The sequence below is a fragment of the Dreissena polymorpha genome, chromosome 3 (assembly GCF_020536995.1).
Source record: "Dreissena polymorpha isolate Duluth1 chromosome 3, UMN_Dpol_1.0, whole genome shotgun sequence".
NCBI classification, from domain to species: domain Eukaryota; kingdom Metazoa; phylum Mollusca; class Bivalvia; order Myida; family Dreissenidae; genus Dreissena; species Dreissena polymorpha.
Window position 1 is genome coordinate 100,638,298 of NC_068357.1, and position 19,265 is coordinate 100,657,562.

At 37.2% G+C, this 19,265-nt stretch overlaps 1 protein-coding gene across 1 annotated transcript in view; it reads right to left on the reverse strand.

Annotated features, from left to right (window-relative positions):
• LOC127870767 (nuclear pore complex protein Nup133-like) overlaps positions 1-19,265 on the reverse strand; it is a 56,387-nt gene that overhangs the window by 10,748 nt on the left and 26,374 nt on the right. The window contains exons 19-29 of the mRNA XM_052413243.1: positions 17,186-17,292; positions 16,235-16,334; positions 12,351-12,470; positions 11,237-11,380; positions 7,517-7,730; positions 6,542-6,675; positions 6,059-6,098; positions 5,321-5,445; positions 3,559-3,618; positions 2,993-3,068; positions 1,621-1,682 (exon numbers count right to left, since the gene is read on the reverse strand). Of these exons, the coding sequence (XP_052269203.1) occupies positions 1,621-1,682; positions 2,993-3,068; positions 3,559-3,618; positions 5,321-5,445; positions 6,059-6,098; positions 6,542-6,675; positions 7,517-7,730; positions 11,237-11,380; positions 12,351-12,470; positions 16,235-16,334; positions 17,186-17,292 (1,182 nt within the window). The remainder of the gene's footprint in view (positions 1-1,620; positions 1,683-2,992; positions 3,069-3,558; positions 3,619-5,320; positions 5,446-6,058; positions 6,099-6,541; positions 6,676-7,516; positions 7,731-11,236; positions 11,381-12,350; positions 12,471-16,234; positions 16,335-17,185; positions 17,293-19,265) is intronic.

The window sequence follows — 19,265 nt, forward strand, 5'->3', positions numbered from 1 at the left end:
TATGTTTATGTACAAAGTTAGAAGAGGTAAGATCAAGAGCAAACTTGAGAGATCAATCAAGAGCCAGGTGCTGCTCCACTGGACTGGTCCATACCAAATTAATGAAAATCTTATTGGACTGGTCCATACAAAATTAATGAAAATCTTATTGGACTGGTCCATACAAAAGCAACAAGAGCTGTCACAATAGGATGACTTATGCCCCCTATAAACGCTTGGTATAAGTTCTGAGCTTTTTTTCGAAACCTAAACGCAGATTTCAAAACCTAAACGCGGACCCTAAGTTCAAGGTCAAGGTCACAGCGGTCAAAATTTGTGTGCGTATGGAAAGGCCTTGTCCATATACACATGCATGCCAAATATGAAATGGCTATCTGAAGCGACATAGAAGTTATGAGCATTTTTCGAAATCTAAACGCAAAGTGTGACGGACAGTCCGATCACTATATGCCCTCCTTCGGGGTCATAAAAATGTCTTAGAATATCAAAATAAATCAGAAAGCCACATAAACTAGAGAGCAGACACCATGCTAAATCCTTGAAATGCACTAAGTGACCCCGTGACCTAGTTTTTGACCCGGCATGACCCATATTCGAACTTGACCTAGATATTGTCTTGATACAACTTTTGACCAAGTTTGGTAAAGATCAGATGAAAACTACTTCAATTAGAGAGCGGACACCATGCTAAATCCTTGAAATGCACTAAGTGACCCCGTGACCTAGTTTTTGACCTGGCATGACCCATATTCGAACTTGACCTACATATTGTCTAGATACAACTTCTGACCAAGTTTGGTAAAGATCGAATGAAAACTATTTGAATTAGAGAGCCACGAAAAGTGTGACAGACTGACAGACAGACAGACAGACAGACTGACGGACAGTGCAAAAACTATATACCCCCTTTTCTTGGAAAGGGGGCATAAAAAGAATCTTATTTGACTGATCCATACAAAAGCAATAACAATCTCATTGGACTGGTCCATACAAAAGCAATGACAATCTTATAGAACTGGTTAATACAAAAGTGATAACAATCTAATTGGACTGGTCCATACAAAAGCAATTACTATCTTATTGGACTGGTCATAAAAAGGCAAGGACAATTGTATTGGACAGGTCCATACAAAAGCAATGACAATCATTATCTTATAGGACTGGTCCATACAAAAGCAATGACAATCTTATTGGATGGTCCATACAAAAGCAATAGCAATCTTATTGGACTGGTCCATACAAAAGCAATGACAATCTTATTGGACTGGTCCATACAAAAGCAATAGCAATCTTATTGGACTGGTCCATACAAAAGCAATAACAATCTAATTGGAAAGTCCATAAAAAAGGGCATTAACAATCTTATTTAATGTCTTTTGTTTCTGCAATGAAAATGAAGACTATGCTTTAACACCTTACTTGCATGTTTTCACATTTTACACAAGAAATAATTTGTATTCAGCAATTTAAAAAAAAATGTCACCAGAGTGCCCTGACTACCTCCTACTCCCAATCCCCAACTTTCCCAGCCCCTTTTTAGCAGCACACTTTACAACTAGTGTTAAGAGGTCTTTCCCGTAAATCATTTGTCAAAACGGAAGTCATAACTCATTAAATTACCTCGAGTAGTTCCACTGGAAGAAGCTCCTGATTTAGAATCAACTCCTGTTCTTCGTTGATATCTACAAGATAATACAGTAATATGTTAAATATATCAAACATCTAAGACTCCATTTTTGCAACATATAATTATTAGGTATGGTTAATATGCATTTATTGAGATACATTATTTAAGAGTCTTATTGAAATTACAACTATGAAAACATTTTTTTTTTACTTTTCAAACAAATGCATAGGACTTAAGTATCCATATAAGAAACATGTCAATTTGATTTCATAATTTATTAAAGGCTCTAAAAAGGTGACAAATCCAATGATTATGCATATCAACTGGTCTGATTTTTACCGGATTTCAGTTACTCTTGCATAAAAACTGCTTATAAAAGAGCTTAGGTACAACGTTGTCACAAATTATGAAAGATAAACCCGTTTCATAATTGGAAGAATTGTTTACATTTTTGCAACTAACGTGATGTGTAGCCTCAGAGCGGTGACATATGCTAAAAATAGCCGAAAGAAAATTCAATTTTAATTCTATTTTAAACAACTTTCAACCAGCAGAAAGTAACTTATTAGATCACTACAAACGTTTTAACCATTTAGAAGAGACCTACTTTGTGGGTGATACCGGAAAACGTTAAAAATCATCGTAATATTTTTGGTGACCTGAGTCACTTTCACTTTCTCTTTTCCGAGTAAACAGTGATGTAAATAAACTGATTGTTTGTAAACACAATTGACTTGGAGGACACTTTATTTTGAGCTCAAAACAAGTTGTTTTGGTTTTTTTTTATTGTAATGTCCAATAGCATAAATATATTGTTTTTTGATAACCTTTATAAATAAAATATGAAAAAAATATTTAAAAATCGGTAAATAATTACGGATCTTCACCTTTATAGAGCTTTTAAAGTACAGTTCAAGAATGCAAATTGTCCAAGCAAATGCACTACTATTAAAAACATGTTTTATGACGAACTAGAACTTGAGTTAGAACTGGGGATAGAATTATACCATGCCCGTTGACACTTAATTGTGATAACATATTTAAAGATTCAATAAAATCACTTGAGAATTGTGGAAGCAGTATGCCCCACATTATATAACATTTAATGAGGACCAACTTATCCACAACCAGTAAACTAACGGAGCAACGCTAATACAACCACTCTCAAACATCCTTTGTTGGCGCATAAATACAGAAAAAATATTAATGTTTTACTATATTTTTTAAAGGACATAATGTTTGCTCAGCAACTAAGATTTATAAAGGTGTGCTTTAACTATTTTTTAGCTTTCATGCAATTATATAAGAATTCATGGTAACTTGTCAAAACCATGGAAATTCCATGAGTGCATAATGGTTGTGTACCTCTAATATTGGCATTTATCTCATCATCGTCATCTCCATAGGCTAACGCTGCCAGCTTGCTGAGGCTTAACAATGTCTGACATGAAATTACAAACCAGAAAATCATGTAAGTAATCGGCATAATTTAAATATTACAGAAAGGAAATATTTGCAAGTTCAAATAGGTTATCTGACATTTTCAGGTTTGAGGTATAAGTTTGATGGTTTTAGGGCGGATGGCATATGCACCCTACTTAAATATTTTCTTTTTATATTTCAATATTGTATTATGTTCAAAACATTAATGATTATTGAGCTGTTTCAGAGTGTTTAAGGCGTCATTTATTGTCAATGGACAGAAAACTGGTTTTTAAGAGATATAGCCATTGCCAAGCAAATACAATCTTCCTTGGCTTCGTTTTAATAGGCATAAAGAAATTCTATGAAATAAAAGAGCATAGATCAAATATTTTTTTTAATTTGCATCAGTATTTAATGTTTATATCTTATTTAAGATCAATTGGCAGAAATCATAGTAGATCTATACATATGAATTCTGAGGGGAAAACCACCAATAAAGGTCCTACCTTTTTCTTTGCAAGATAGGTCTCTTCATTCCTTCCAAGATTCAGAAGCGTTGTATGAGCCTGAAAGGTCAAATTCACAGTCATTAATTACCAAAATATACTATCATATTTCAAATAGATAAACAACAAGGGCTGTTTGTCAAACATGCATGCCCTCCATATGGGCTGTCAGTTGTAGTGGCACCCATTGTGTGAATACGTTTTTTGTCACTGTGACCTTGACCTTTTACCTAGTGACCTGAAAATCAATAGGGAGCATCTGCAAGTCATGATAAATGTACCTATGAAATTTCATGATCCTAGGTCTAAGTATTCTTGAGTTATCACCCTGAAACCATTTTACTGTTTCAAGTCACTGTGTCCTTGACCTTTGACCTAGTGACCTGAAAATCAATAGGGGTAATCTGCCAGTCATGATCAATGTACCTATGAAGTTTCATGATCCTAGGCAGGGGTTTTTTTTGGCCCGATTTTATACCCAAAATTCGGCTATATTCCCAATCGCAAAAACTTTTTTCTTAACCAAATTATCAATTTTCTAAGTATAAAAAGGGCACATCATTCTGTGAAAATGCATGTCAGAGTTATCTAACTTTGCCTGCCCAGTCCCCTCATGATAGTAAGTAAATGTACCAAGTTTGAATGCAATAGCTTTGATACTTTATGAGAAAAGTGGACCTAAACACAAAACTTAACCTGACGCCGACCCCAAGGTGATGACAATAGCTCATAACTTTTTTTTCAAATGACCTTGACCTTTGACCTGAAGATCAATAGGTGTCATCTGTGAGTCATGATCAATGTACCTATGAAGTTTCATGATACTAGGCATAAGCGTTCTTGAGTTATCATTCGGAAACCATTTTTCTAAGTTGAGTCACCGTGACCTTGACCTTTGACCTAGTGACCTGAAAATCAATAGGGGTCATTTGCCAGTCATGATCAATATACCTATGAAGTTTCATGATCCTAGGCATAAGTGTTCTTGAGTTATCATCCGGAAACCATTTTACTATTTTGGGCCACCGTGACCTTTGACCTAGTGACCTGAAAATCAATAGGGGTCATCTGCGCCTCATGATCAATGTACCTATGAAGTATGAAGTTTCATGATCCTAGGCATAAGTGTTCTTGAGTTATCATCCGGAAACCATTTTACTATTTTGGGTCACCGTGACCTTTGACCTAGTGACCTGAAAATCAAAAGGGGTCATCTGCGAGTCATGATCAATGTACCTATGAAGTTTCATGATCCTAGGCCTAAGTGTTCTTGAGTTATCATCCGGAAACCATCTGCTGGACGGACATACGGACGGACATACGGACCGACATGTGCAAAACAATAAACCCCTCTTCTTCGAAGGGGGGGCATAATAAAAATGGAAAGACATCATGACAGACACTTACAAATTTACAGAACGAAATCACATAGCAAAACTCTGGGTTGTAAAGGTATACACAATTGTATGTTCTGAAAAATAAACTGAAAGTTTGAAAGTTTCTTAGTTTCTAATGTTCACTAGTCACTAAAATGTAATTAACTAATTAAGCACTGTAACTCAATGAAGGAACAAAGCTGAGTAGCCACACATTTGCCAGTTTAATGTACATTTTGTACATTGAAGAAACAAATGTGTTTTCTCTTATCTCAAACCCTACACATATTTGAAAATAAATTCAATAATAGTGGTAGATCAGTCTAAGGGAAAGCAATCAAAGGTACCAATCCATAATATACCCCAAGGATCTTTGCCAAACGTACTTCTCTATAGTTCTTGCACTCAATGTCGTGCAGCCATTTTAGGTATCCAAACTCGTCCTTCTGCAGGAAACTCTGGAGCTGTGTGTGCTGGGGTATCGGCAGAGTCAGCAGACGTCCTTGCTTGCCTGGCAATAAGGGCACAAGATCTTAGTAAACAACTGGACTGTTCTGAATAGGAGACTACCTCATGGAAAACGGGCCTTAATGAAGGCCCATTTAGTGTGTCCCAGAATAATAATCAGGGACGATACATTCCACTTTTATGGAATTTGTCATTTAAAGATAGTCTCTTCCAAATGAAATTCCGAAATCTAGGCTAAAGCGTGCTCCCTGATTAGCCTGTTCAGGACGCCATTTAACGCAGATGCATTAAGACCCATTTTCCCAGAACGAGGCGCAGGAATCGATGATTGATGTCAAAAGAAACATACCAATATATGTGTCTTGTTCTGAGAAAACTGGGCTTTATTCATGTGCGTAAAGTGTCGTCCCAGATTAGCCTGTGCAGTCTGCACAGGCTAATCAGGGACGACACTTTCTGATTTTATGGTATTTTTAGTTTCAAATAAGTCCCACCTTACCGAAAATCAAGTTTAGGCGGAAAGTGTCGTAAATATGCAAGTGTCAAGAAACTTAAAATAAAATAATAATATTACAAAGATTTCAACAACAAAAGATAATAATTTTTTTTGTTTAATTGGCACAGTAAATGAAAAATAAGAAATCTTTAAAGCATACCTTCCTTCATGTACCAAGAGAAGAGAAAATCTGAAAAGCCCTGAAAAACAAGTCAATCATATCATGTAAATTGTACAGAAATCTGCATTAAATTATCATGACTAGCCATTCATGAGTTCCAAAAAGATATCAGCATGACCCAGCAGAACATATATACTTGTGTCTGCTGTTAGTAGGCAAAAAGCTCATTACGGTATTTTAAATATTGTAAATTGTCACAACACATCCAGTCGTTTATGCAAACTTAATATTCAAAATTGAATAGTAAAATTAACTTTTTAGACATTTTAATAAAAAAGAATCAACACAATAGAGGCAGAGACTAAAAGTATTTTACAATCATAAGAATGTCCTTAAATTTTCCCAATTGCATTAGAGCGTTCTGAACATGGGCCCTACATACTTTGTTATTTCCTCTACAAACTTGTAATGTAAATAACATTTTAAATGACAATACTCATAACATGAGAGAATACTCGTTACCTTGTCAGCAAACTGTGTCTGGTAGCGTTGCACCCTGTCCTGGTTCCCTGTAGCCTCACACACACGTATCAGCATCTCAAAGTCGCAGTACTTCTCAGCCAGGGAACCAGCTCTCTCAAACTGGTCATTCTCCACTAAAAACAAACAGCATACTGGTCATATTCAAATGATAACAAGCAAATTTTTAATTTATAATCCCCGCCCAATTCTTGCAACATGAAACTCTGTACTACTTAGAAAATCATTATTCAAACACTTTAATAAAGGTGTAATGAAATGTTGAAAAGGCAGTTCTAAAATAAAGCATTGCATTAAAATAATCCAAAATGAATTACAAATTTTCTAAGTAACAAAGGATGCATTTAAAAGGTCGTGTTAGTAGAGTGTGGTGTGTAAGGACTATTGTTAAGAATAATACAGCTTTCTGTGTTGATAATCACCACCAAATTTGTATTAAAATAATTCCCCAAAAACTTACAAAAATATTTTTGAGGAAGAAATGGCCATTTACTTTGCTTTTAAAAAGCAGTTTGACACACAATTTGTGTGACCTTAATCTTAGCCACAGAGACACGGGATCTTGAATGTGCCTCACTGCCTGCCAACATATTACAATTACATCAGGGAATTTGAAATTCGTTAATGTATGGTAAAATACAAAATCATAGTATTGAATTTTACTACCGATACTATTATTCAGACAAGGGAAGTTTAAATTTTTACGATTTCTTTTCTTTGTTATGAATCCTTTTCCTTTGATGCTCTGAAAGTGTTTTCAAATTTCTCTATCTTTTGTCTGATTTTGATGTTTTTAATGTATTTTTTTTATATTTGAAGATAATTTATTATAAATATAGGGGACTTATAAATTCTGTATAAGAAGGAAAATAATGGGTGTTCTGGGCCCTTACTGGCCCTTATACACATTCCATTGTGCAATAAACATAATATACATTAACAGCCAGGCTCCCGTACAGAATGGTGCTATGAGAGCCCGTCTCTGTTGAGCAAACTGGTCCTGTAGCTGGCTCCTGTACTCAGCCATGTCAGGGTTGTCCACAAGGGAGGCAATCTGTGCAGTGTAGCCCTCCAGGATCACGTCCGAGAGACCCATCACCTGCTGGAAGAGCTGGGAGCGCGTCTCCACATCACGGCATTCCGCTATACCAGACTGATGGGTGAGCTGAATCTGCAAGCAAGAACAAGGTTGTAAAATGTCTGCTCTTTCATTGCTTTAAAATATATCTTAATATTCCATCTAATCAGACTCTTGGGTGTCCTGATTGTTTACTTTCAGATCATATAAAGTACACATTATTTTATGTCAACAATATTTGTCACATGTTTTTCTATCTGTATTGCTGTTGCTTTGCTTTTCCTCAGCAGTGATGATTGGTTTATTGCATTTATTTGAGAAACAAAATGCATATACGGTATCCAAACAGTCCACTGTCCACATGCCAGGTTTTATCATCCTAGCCTTAGTACGCTTTGAGTTATCGCAATATCCAGAATTCAACAATCTGAGGAACTCGGCAACAAGATGGACTTAACAGGGGTAAACCTATAAACACCACATTTTACACTACACCCACAAGGGACTAACAAGGCTGGTCACAGAATAAAACACATGCCTTCAAATGGAATGCTTGTCTGGGGTGGGGTGGGGGTGGATAGCGTTCAAAGATGAAATCCATTAAAGTATGTAAGCTATGTAGTTTACAGAATTGTTATCCCCCGCCATAGGCGGAGGGATATTGTTTTGGTGCTGTCAGTCCATCCGTCCGTCACTTTTGTGTCCGGAGCCATATCTTGAAAGTGCTTTGGGGGATTTCCTTGAAACTTGGTACGAGTATATATATGGATAAGAGGATGATGCACGCCAAATGGCATTGTACACCATCGGATAATAACGGAGTTATGGCCCTTTGTATCATGAAAAAATGCTTTTTTTGTGTGTCCGGAGCCATATCTTGGAAGTGCTTTGACGGATTTCATTGAAACTTGGTATGAGTATATATATATGGATAAGAGGATGAATTGATGCACGTTGGCGTTGTCCATCTGTCCAGAAAACTTTTTTGTCCAGAAGTATAATGGCGGGGGATATCAATTCAAAGAATTTGCTTGTAGTTACATGAAACCCATCAATTCAGGTAAACCATGAATTTGGATCTTCTGATCCAAAATGTAAGTTGATATCAAGGTAAAAATGAGGTCAGGTGTTGTGGGTGTGTTAAATAGTTGTATAAGATAACATCTATGCAGTATCAAAGATTTGAAAGAAGTATTATTGATGACAAAACATATCATGTAGGGTTTACGTTGTACAGATGTCCTAATTGGAAAGGCCAATCCCTATATGGCTGCCGGCCTCAGTAGATGCCAACTGCATAACCAAGCAAATAGTATAAGAGAGCAAATTGGGACATGTGGTTTACTTGAATTACAAAAAATGAGGCTTATCTTTAGACAATGAAAGCAAGGAGACAAATTTTGTCTGGATTTATATCTGAACATGACAACAATGTTCTAATTCATGATGCGTTGAATCATGAATGTAAGACAGACAATTAAAGCATCAGCAAATACAGATCTTAATAGCAAGAAAGAATTAATAGTTTGCAAGTGTTATTTTATATTGTCATTTCCCTGACCCTACAAAACAATGAACAAAGTTAAGAATTTTATTTTGATCATTCACATGTTGAAATTTAAGTGTTATAAAATACATAACTCTTACTGCCATGGGAAATACTTATCAAAAGTTATATCAAAATCCTACCAAGGATGTTAATGTTTAAGAGTGAACATCTGAATGACGGAATAAATCCACCCAAAGACGGATGTTGTTGTTACTGTATCCCCTCCATTGAGGGCATAAAAAATAACAAGAGCTGTGTTTGTGAAACACAATCCCCCCTTCTGCGCTTTGAAACCACACGACACTATTTTAGAAACGAGGTTACCATAATTACTCTATGTTTTCGGACACTTAAAAATAATTTATTTTTTTCGTGTCCAAAAACTTAGAAACGAAAAATATTCACAAAAGACAGGTGTCCGAAAGCTTAGAGTTGAAAATTGAAGTGTCCGAAAATAGCGTCAATTGTATCAACGACTACCGGTAATAGCACGCGCTTGTAAAATACCATGCCGTATAGTATAAATTACAGTTATAAATGTTTGCACTGCATTTTAAATAATTTAAAATGCTTAATTTATTTGACAGAAAGTTACTACAAGGTTGTACTTTGAAAAACGAGTTCAAAGATGAGCATGTGATGTACCAATACTCGCTAGTATGAACCTGTAATTAACGCAATAAAAAAAGCAATCTATGAATACTTTGTTTGTTCATTTCCAATAGTTGTTGTCTATAACCTTCCGTTGTTCGTAAAACTTGCAATTAAGGGTGCATCACACTTTGAAGCGTTTAGTATTTGTCTCAGTTAATTTACTGAGAAGGGGTAGTACCATTGCAGTAGATAATTGAACTATTAATTGGCACTATACCTGTTTACAAGGTTATTTACCCAATAACACAAATGTAATGGTCCGTTGCTCTCAGGCATGCACCTGCCATGTTTTATGATGTTAATCTGATTGTAAATCCCCCATGATCAAAGTGTTATTAAATATCGAAAAACAGGAACAAAATTTGGTAAAATAGCGCTGTAAAATATACTGTCCGAAAACTTACAGACATTGATTATGGACGAAAACTCGTGTGTCCAAAAATTTTGAGTCACGAAAAATAATTATTTTTAAAAAGGGGTGTCCGAAAACTTAGAGTGTCCAAAAACATAAAGTAATTAAGGTATATTTTGAATGTAAAAGTCACAGTGACCATGACCTTTAACCTAGTGACCTCAAACCATGTTTGATTGTAGATCTCAATGAGATGCATGCACATGTTATGTTTGAAGAACATAGACCCCAAAGTTTTCATTTTACGAGCAAGGCTAAAGTTTTTGGACAGACACACACATACAATGACAGACAAACAGACAGGCCAAAATCAATATACCCCCTAATCATTTGATCTGGGGGCATATAAAGAACAACCTTTAATCAAAATCAAAATTAGTAAGGAAAATAGAGCATGAGTGAAGTAACACTGACTCTCCTTTCATTTCCACTCCTTTTTGTTCTCCAAACCACAAGCTATCAAAAAAGACTAAACTGTGGATCTCGACACCACACACTATTACAGAACCCCCCACGTGTTTCAGTAGTATGGTACGTGTCCCAGACGTGCTGGTGACCACACACTATTACTCAGCCCCCCACGTGTTTCAGTTGTATGGTACGTGTCCCAGACGTGCCGGTGACCACACACTATTTCTCAGTCCTCGACTGTTTCAGTAGTATATGGTACGTGTCCCAGACGTGCCAGTGACCACACACTATTACTCAGACCCCGACTGTTTCAGTAGTATGGTACGAGTCCCAGACATGCCGGTGACCACACACTATTACTCAGCCCACCACATGTTTTAGTAGTATGGTACGTGTCCCAGACGTGCTGGTGACCACACACTATTACAGAACCCCCCACGTGTTTCAGTAGTATGGTACGTGTCCCAGACGTGCCGGTGACCACACACTATTACTCAGCCCCCCACGTGTTTCAGTAGTATGGTACGTGTCCCAGACGTGACGGTGACCACACACTATTACTCAGCCCCCCACCTGTTTCAGTAGAATGGTACGTGTCCCAGACGTGCCGGTGGTGGAGGTCCAGGGTATGAACTCTGGTCTCGGTTTCAGATCTCGGGCACTGCTGTAGAGGCTGAACCTGTTCTCACGGTGCTGCAAGGCCGCATGGAGCATCGCCTGGAACACACGGTACCAAAGTTAGAATAGAGAACATGGACAAGTTGTGCAAGGCATACTGTACTACCAACAACACTACACGACATGAAGAAGTAATTTTAAGGACAGGAAATGATGATAAATGCTTACAGACGACCAACCAAAATGCAACCTCCTGAATAAACTCCTTCAGGCTTTCAGTTGGAATGTAAAAACCACACAGAAAATGAGCTAAACATGTGTCTCAAGCCAAATGCAGACTGACCTGACTGTGTTATTACAGAGGCTGGTGTGGAGTAATGCTGATCACATATGGCATAGATGGATCGTTGCCTGACACATCTCATACACATTATTTGTTCTAACAGGTTGCCTGACACATCTCATACACATTATTTGTTCTAACAGGTTGCCTGACACATCTCATACACATTATTTGTTCTAACAGGTTGCCTGACACATCTCATACACATTATTTGTTCTAACAGGTTGCCTGACACATCTCATACACATTATTTGTTCTAACAGGTTGCCTGACACATCTCATACACATTATTTGTTCTAACAGGTTGCCTGACACATCTCATACACATTATTTGTTCTAACAGGTTGCCTGACACATCTCATACACATTATTTGTTCTAACAGGTTGCCTGACACATCTCATACACATTATTTGTTCTAACAGGTTGCCTGACACATCTCATACACATTATTTGTTCTAACAGGTTGCCTGACACATCTCATACACATTATTTGTTCTAACAGGTTGCCTGACACATCTCATACACATTATTTGTTCTAACAGCACAATATGTTGACTTAGAAAACTGACTGAAAATATTTCATCATGTCTGAAACTAACAAACTAACTAGTTTCCATCAATCACATAGAAATATTTCTTGTATTTCATCCAGTGTTTCAAATAACATGTTTGTTGCTGGTAAGGTCTATTGAACTCTAAAACAAAAGTTAAAAACATCCAGATACCTCGAGTACTGGGTTGACAGTGATGATGATAATGATAATGTCGGCAGGTGTGAAGTTTCCCTTCATGATGTCAGTCTCATAGTCCAGCAATGCTTCGAATATGTCCTGAACTTGGGAAACCTGTCAATGTATTTTCATTTATAAGACACGCTCTGAGGTATTGGGGCTTAATGCATGTGCATAAATTGTCGTCCTAGATATTCCTGTGCAGTCCACACCGGCCTATCAGGGACGCCACTTTCTGCTTTCACAGAAAATGTAATCCCTAATGCTTCTTTGTGGACTGGCTAATCTGGTATGACACAAAAACACAGTTGCATAAAGCCAGGGCCCGTATTTTTTAAAATCTGCCGCCGAATTTCGGCTGCAGTCCCCTGCCTGAAAAGAATTTTTTTTCCCCCAAAAAACTGATCTTTTTCCCCTCAAAAAATGAAAATACAACAACAACAACAAGAGCACCACCTTGCGGGTGCAGACCACTCATCTATTTTCTTTTTAAAGGTGAAGGGACTCTCATTTTCAATCACAAAGGAGGGAGGGGTGGAGTGAAGAGGGGTGCATTGTGTGGGGGTGTGGACATTTATTACATTATCTTCCAAAAATGCGAAAAAAAGGGAAAAAAATAATCGGGGGTGGGAGGGGGGGGGGGGGGAGGGAGATTCGGGTGGGGGAGGGGGGGTGGGGGGGGGGGGGGGGGGAATCTTGAGTGCGATGGTTGGACGGTATTTCAAACATAAAATAATCAAAATAAGTAGTTTTGTTTTTTAACCGGTTAAAAAAAAAATTTGGGGAGGGGGTGGGGGGGGGGTATAGTGTGAGGGTGTGGTGGTCATTTGTGAGATGGGGGGGGGCATGGGCGATGGTTTGGGTGGAGTCTATTGTGGTATGTCAGAGTATCAATCAAATCTAATCATAAATAAAGAAGTTATGGCAATTTTAGCAAAATTTAATATTTTGACCTTGAGAGTCAAGGTCATTCAAAGGTCAAGGTAAAATTCAACTTGCCAGGTACAGTAACCTCATGATAGCATGAAAGTATTTGGAGTTTGAAAGCAATAGCCTTGATACTTAAGAAGTAAAGTGGATCGAAACACAAAATTTAACCATATATTCAAAGTTACTAAGTCAAAAAAGGGCCATAATTCCGTAAAAATGACATCCAGAGTTATGCAACTTGTCCTTTTACTGTACCCTTATGATAGTTTGCGAGTGTTCCAAGTATGAAAGCAATATCTATGATACTTTAGGGGTAAAGTGGACCAAAACACAAAACATAACCAAATTTTCAATTTTCTAAGTATAAAAAGGGCACATAATTCTGCCCATAATTCCGTCCAAATGCCAGTCAGAGTTACATAACTTTGCCTGCACAGTCCCCTTACGATAGTTAATAAGTGTTGCAAGTATGAAAGCAATAGCTTTGATACTGTAGGAATAAAGTGGACCTAAACACAAAACTTAACCAAAATTTTCAATTTTCTAAGTATAAAAAGAGCACATAATTTTGTCAAAATGCACGCCAGAGTTATCTAACTTTGCCTGCCCAGTCCCCTCATGATAGTAAGTAAGTGTACCAAGATTGAATGCAATAGCATTGATACTTTCTGAAAAAAGTGGACCTAAACGCAAAACTTAACCAAAATTTTCAATTTTCTAAGTATAAAAAGGGCACATAATTCAGTCAAAATGCAAGCCAGAGTTATCTAACTTTGCCTGCCCAGTCCCCTCATGATAGTAAGTAAGTGTACCAAGTTTGAATGCAATAGCATTGATACTTTCTGAGAAAAGTGGACCTAAACGCAAAACTTAACCGGACGCCGACGCAGACGCCGACGCCAAGGTGATGACAATAGCTCATAATTTTTTTTCAAAAAATAGATGAGCTTAAAATCGCTGATTTATTGTTGAAAATTGACTCCAATATATCACGGTCCGTTATATTGCGTTTTCAAATACGCAAATCGGCTATGGTGTCAACAAATCAGGCAAGCATAATCCCCAAATAACATGTTTTAATCTGAGAATTTGCTGAGATCAAATCAGTTTCAAACTAGTAGTTTACCCTATTTTTCACCCACTTTAATTTTCTTTTTAATCCCACAGGTATTGGGTGCGTGACCACGTCACTTTTACACTATCAATAAAACAATTTTATTCATTAAAAAAAAATTCGAAAAAAATTCTGATATAATGCATATATATATATTTATTTTAATATATCAAAATTTTATTTATTTTTTTTGTATGAACAAATTTGTTTTATGACATATTAATAGTGTAAAAGTGACTTGGCCACGCGCCCAAGTCCCAAGTGTTTTAATCTGACATTCATAATCCAGTTTTGACCAGATTGTTTGCTTTCATTGTACATCACTTTAACACCTGTGTACTGCGATAAACAATAACTCCACTTGCAAAACATCACAGGTCATTCAGAGTGTTACCATTCTCTCTTGAATTTGCTTTGAACTGGCGAAAGCACCACACATGAAGGTGTATACAATTATAACTGTAAATGTCACAAGTCAATACTGACCATAATCTCAACAATCTTTGCGCATACGATACAGTGTAAACAACTTGCTTTTAATTTAGAGGTAAAGATATATCCCACAGTTTGTTCAGATGCACTACTATTAAAGCCCATGCTTTCCATGAGGAAAATGATGTCATTTTGTACATGGGTCTAATTTGTGCATGCTTTCTTGAACAATAAAACATGGCAATTGTTTTCGGATTACAAATTTAATTATACGCATTTGAAAATGCGTACATGGAATAATGTTTTGTTTTAAACCAATGAATAACATATGGATATAACACATACTTCAATAAGGTAGGTAAATAGCGTGTTTTGAGATTCCCAGACTATGCTAATGCATACAAAGATATGCATGAATAACCTGACAATTTTTAGCCCACGCCGGATATATCACGGTCGTGATCTTTGGACACCTTCAACCGTGATATATTGGAGTTGCAGGGACAAACTTTGCATGCAACTGCACACAGCACTAGCTTGTTTTAGGACCAAAAAGGATATAATGGTGGACTTTTAAATAAGATTACTGTTATATAGATTGAGTAAAAGTCCACCTTTCTGTTCTATAGACAGTCACATACATAGAAATATATGTTTACAACAGTTAAACACAGTTGTTGTTTCTTGTTATAAAAATTCCCCCATTTACAAAAAATTCCCCCTCCTAAGGGCTGCGGACCCCTTCCCCTAAAGTAGTGTGAGGGCGCTGTAAGCCCAGTTTTCAAAGACAGTGCCTCATATACTTGACCTAGCTTTAGTGAAAACATTTATAAATGGTGTTTTTTGTACAATGTGTAATGAAATATCTTAGAAGATAACACACAATGAGTCAGATAATACCTGCAAGAATGCAAAAGTCGTCAGCCATGTCCTTGAAACTTACAGGTTAAAAAAAAAGCCAAACACTAAAAGAATACAAAATGTATAATTAAAAGCGTTCTTCAACATCAGAGTATTTTCGAGTAACAATTTATGACTCCACAGACGCTTACCTCCCTGTAGAAGATAACGTGGGTAGACAACCCAGGCACAACTTGCTGCCCTCTAGCTGACAGGACTTACCTCCCTGTAGAAGATATCGTGGAGAGACAACCCAGGCAGGGCCTGCTGCCCTCTAGCTGACAGGACTTACCTCCCTGTAGAAGATATCGTGGGGAGACAACCCAGGCAGGGCTTGCTGTCCTCTAGCTGACAGGACTTACCTCCCTGTAGAAGATATCGTGGGGAGACAACCCAGGCGGGGCCTGCTGCCCTCTAGCTGACAGGACTTACCTCCCTGTAGAAGATAGCGTTGGGAGACAATCAAGGCAGGGCCTGCTGCCATCTAGCTGACAGGACTTACCTCCCTGTAGAAGATATCGTGGGGAGACAACCCAGGCAGGGCCTGCTGCCCTCTAGCTGATAGGACCTTGCGTATGGCTGGATCAATCACTGTTGAATACCTAAGCAAACAAAACATGAGTCTGAAGTCTATTTTTAACATGTTCACTTTTAGTACATATATTATTGCCAAAGTAGAGAAACAGAAGTTATCTAAAACTGTGTACGTAACAACAATGTCTATCACACATCAAAAGACAATAATTTTTGTCTCATTCGATTTAATTTATTTTTCTATTAAAATGTTTAACTAATTTTTGTAAAGACAAAAAGATACACAATATGCTGTGTTCAATAAATACTGATGCCCCTATTAAAAGCCCTATCAGTATCCAAACATTGGTCCATTTTAAGTCTTTATCACTGTCAAGGTCAAAATGAGGTCAGTTGATTTGAATATGCTTGATTTGAATATGCTGTGCGCTAAATGAAAGCTTTTAAGTAAGTAGTATTGATTTTCAGCAAAACATCAATTTGGTTTGATCCTTGACCTTTGGAAATTGTCAAAGTCCAAAAGAAAGTCAATATCAAGATAGGGTGATGTTGGTGGATTGAGAAAAGTGATGCTGGTGCGTTGAAAGTATTCAAGAAGACAACATCCATGCAGTTTCAAAGCTCTATAGGAAGATATATTGATGTTAGACAAAACATGTCAACTCAGGTAAACCCAAACAGACTTCAACTCGGGTACCCCCAAACAGACTGATGGAAAGACGGAAGAACTGACAAGCCAATTTCTATATGCCCCTTGGCATAAATAGATGCAAATAGATACATAGATGCCGGGGACATAAACAAGCTTGTGATAACAGGAATCAATAGATGAGTATTCCTAAAAGGATTGCAATAAAGAATATAGAGTATACAAAAAGAAAACAGCAAGTCATGCATGACAATGAACTTTTGTTCCTACTCTGCGTGCATTTCTCGTAGAACTATAGCAGCTTCCAGTTGTTCAGCGTGTTGGCACAGCAACTGACGCGTGGACATCACACCTTCCCCTACTTTGATTGTGTGCAACTGTAAACATTTACATAGTTGTAGGGAAAATATATGGTTAGTATAAGGTAAAAAACAAATCATAATGAACATTATGATCACAATTCATTTATCAATAATACCATATAACCGGTATCACCTACAAATCTTTCTGTCATTATATATTTAGAAAATTTACTTTATGCATTTTCTTCATTTGTATTTATTTCATTTTTTGTGTATTTGTTTTCATTTGTTTTGAACTTAAATATAAATATAATGAAAACGTGACATATTTACTTTTATACTGTATGTATTAAGACGATGTACTTATGTATAAGTCTAAACAAGAGCACCGCCTTGCGGGTGCAGACCGCTCATCTATTTTCTTTTTAAAGGTGAAGGGACTCTCATTTTCAATCACAAAGGAGGGAGGGGTGGAGTGAAGAGGGGTGTATAGTGTGGGGGCGTGGACAGTTTTTACATTATCTTCCAAAAATGCGAAAAAAAAATGCAAACAAAAAAAAAAATGGGGGGTGGGTGGGTGGGGGATTTTTTGGTGCGATGGTTGGACGGTATTTCAAACATAAAATAATAAAAATAAATATTTGTGTTTTTTAACCGTTTCAAAAAAAAATTTGTGGGGTGGGGTGGGGGGGAGGGGGTATAGTGTGAGGGTGTGGTGGTCATTTGTGAGATGATCTTAAAAAAAAAAAAAAAAAAAATAGGGGGGGGGGGGGGGGGGGAATTCGAGGGGGGGAGGGGGGGTGTAGGGGTATTCTTGGGTGCGATGGTTGGACGGTATTTCAAACATAAAATAATAAAAATAAATATTTGTGTTTTTTAACCGTTAAAAAAAAAAAAATATTGGGGGGTGGGGTGGGGGTGTATAGTATAGTGTGAGGGCGTGGTGGTCATTTGTGAGATGATCTTAAAAAAAATAAGTATTTGTGTTTTTTAACCGTTTCAAAAAAAATAAATTGGGGGTTAGGTGGGGGGGGGGGGGGGGGGGGGGGTATAGTATAGTGTGAGGGTGTGGTGGTCATTTGTGGGATGATCTTAAAAAAAAAAAAAAATTTAGGGGAGGGATTCGGGGAGGGGGAATTCGGGGGGGATTCAGGGGGGAGGGGGGGGGGTGTATAGTATAGTGTGAGGGTGTAGTGGTCATTTGTGAAATGATCTTAAAAAAAAATTAAAAAAAAAAAATTAAGGGGGGGGATTCGGGGGGAGGGGGAGGTATAGTGTAGTGTGAATAATAAAAATAAATATTTGTGTTTTTTAACTGTTAAAAACAAAACCAATTTGGGGGGTGGGGGGGGGTATTGTACAGTGTGAGGGTGTGGTGGTCATTTGTGAGATGATCTTAAAAAAAAAAAATAAGGGGGGGGGGGGGGTGATTCGGGGATGGTTTGGGTGGAGTCTATTGTGGTATGTCAGGTAAGAGTAGTTCTGTCAAAGTATCAATCAAATCTAATCATAAATAAAGAAGTTATGGCATTTTTAGCAAAATTTAATAATTTGACCTTGAGAGTCAAGGTCATTAAAAGGTCAAGGTAAAATTCAACTTGCCAGGTACAGTAAGCTCATGATAGCATGAAAGTATTTGAAGTTTGAAAGCAATAGCCTTAATACTTTAGAAGTAAAGTGGATCGAAACACAAAATTTAACCATATATTCAAAGTTACTAAGTCAAAAAAGGGCCATAATTCCGTAAAATTGACAACCAGAGTTATGCAACTTGTCCTTTTACTGTACCCTTATGATAGTTTGCGAGTGTTCCAAGTATGAAAGCAATATCTATGATACTTTAGGGGTAAAGTGGACCTAAACACAAAACTTAACCAAATTTTCAATTTTCTAAGTATAAAAAAGGCACATAATTCTGTCAAAATGCCAGTCAGAGTTACATTACTTTACCTGCACTGTCCCCTTATGATAGTTAGTAAGTGTTGCAAGTATGAAAGCAATAGCTTTGATACTTAAGGAATAAAATGGACCTAAACACAAAATTTTTC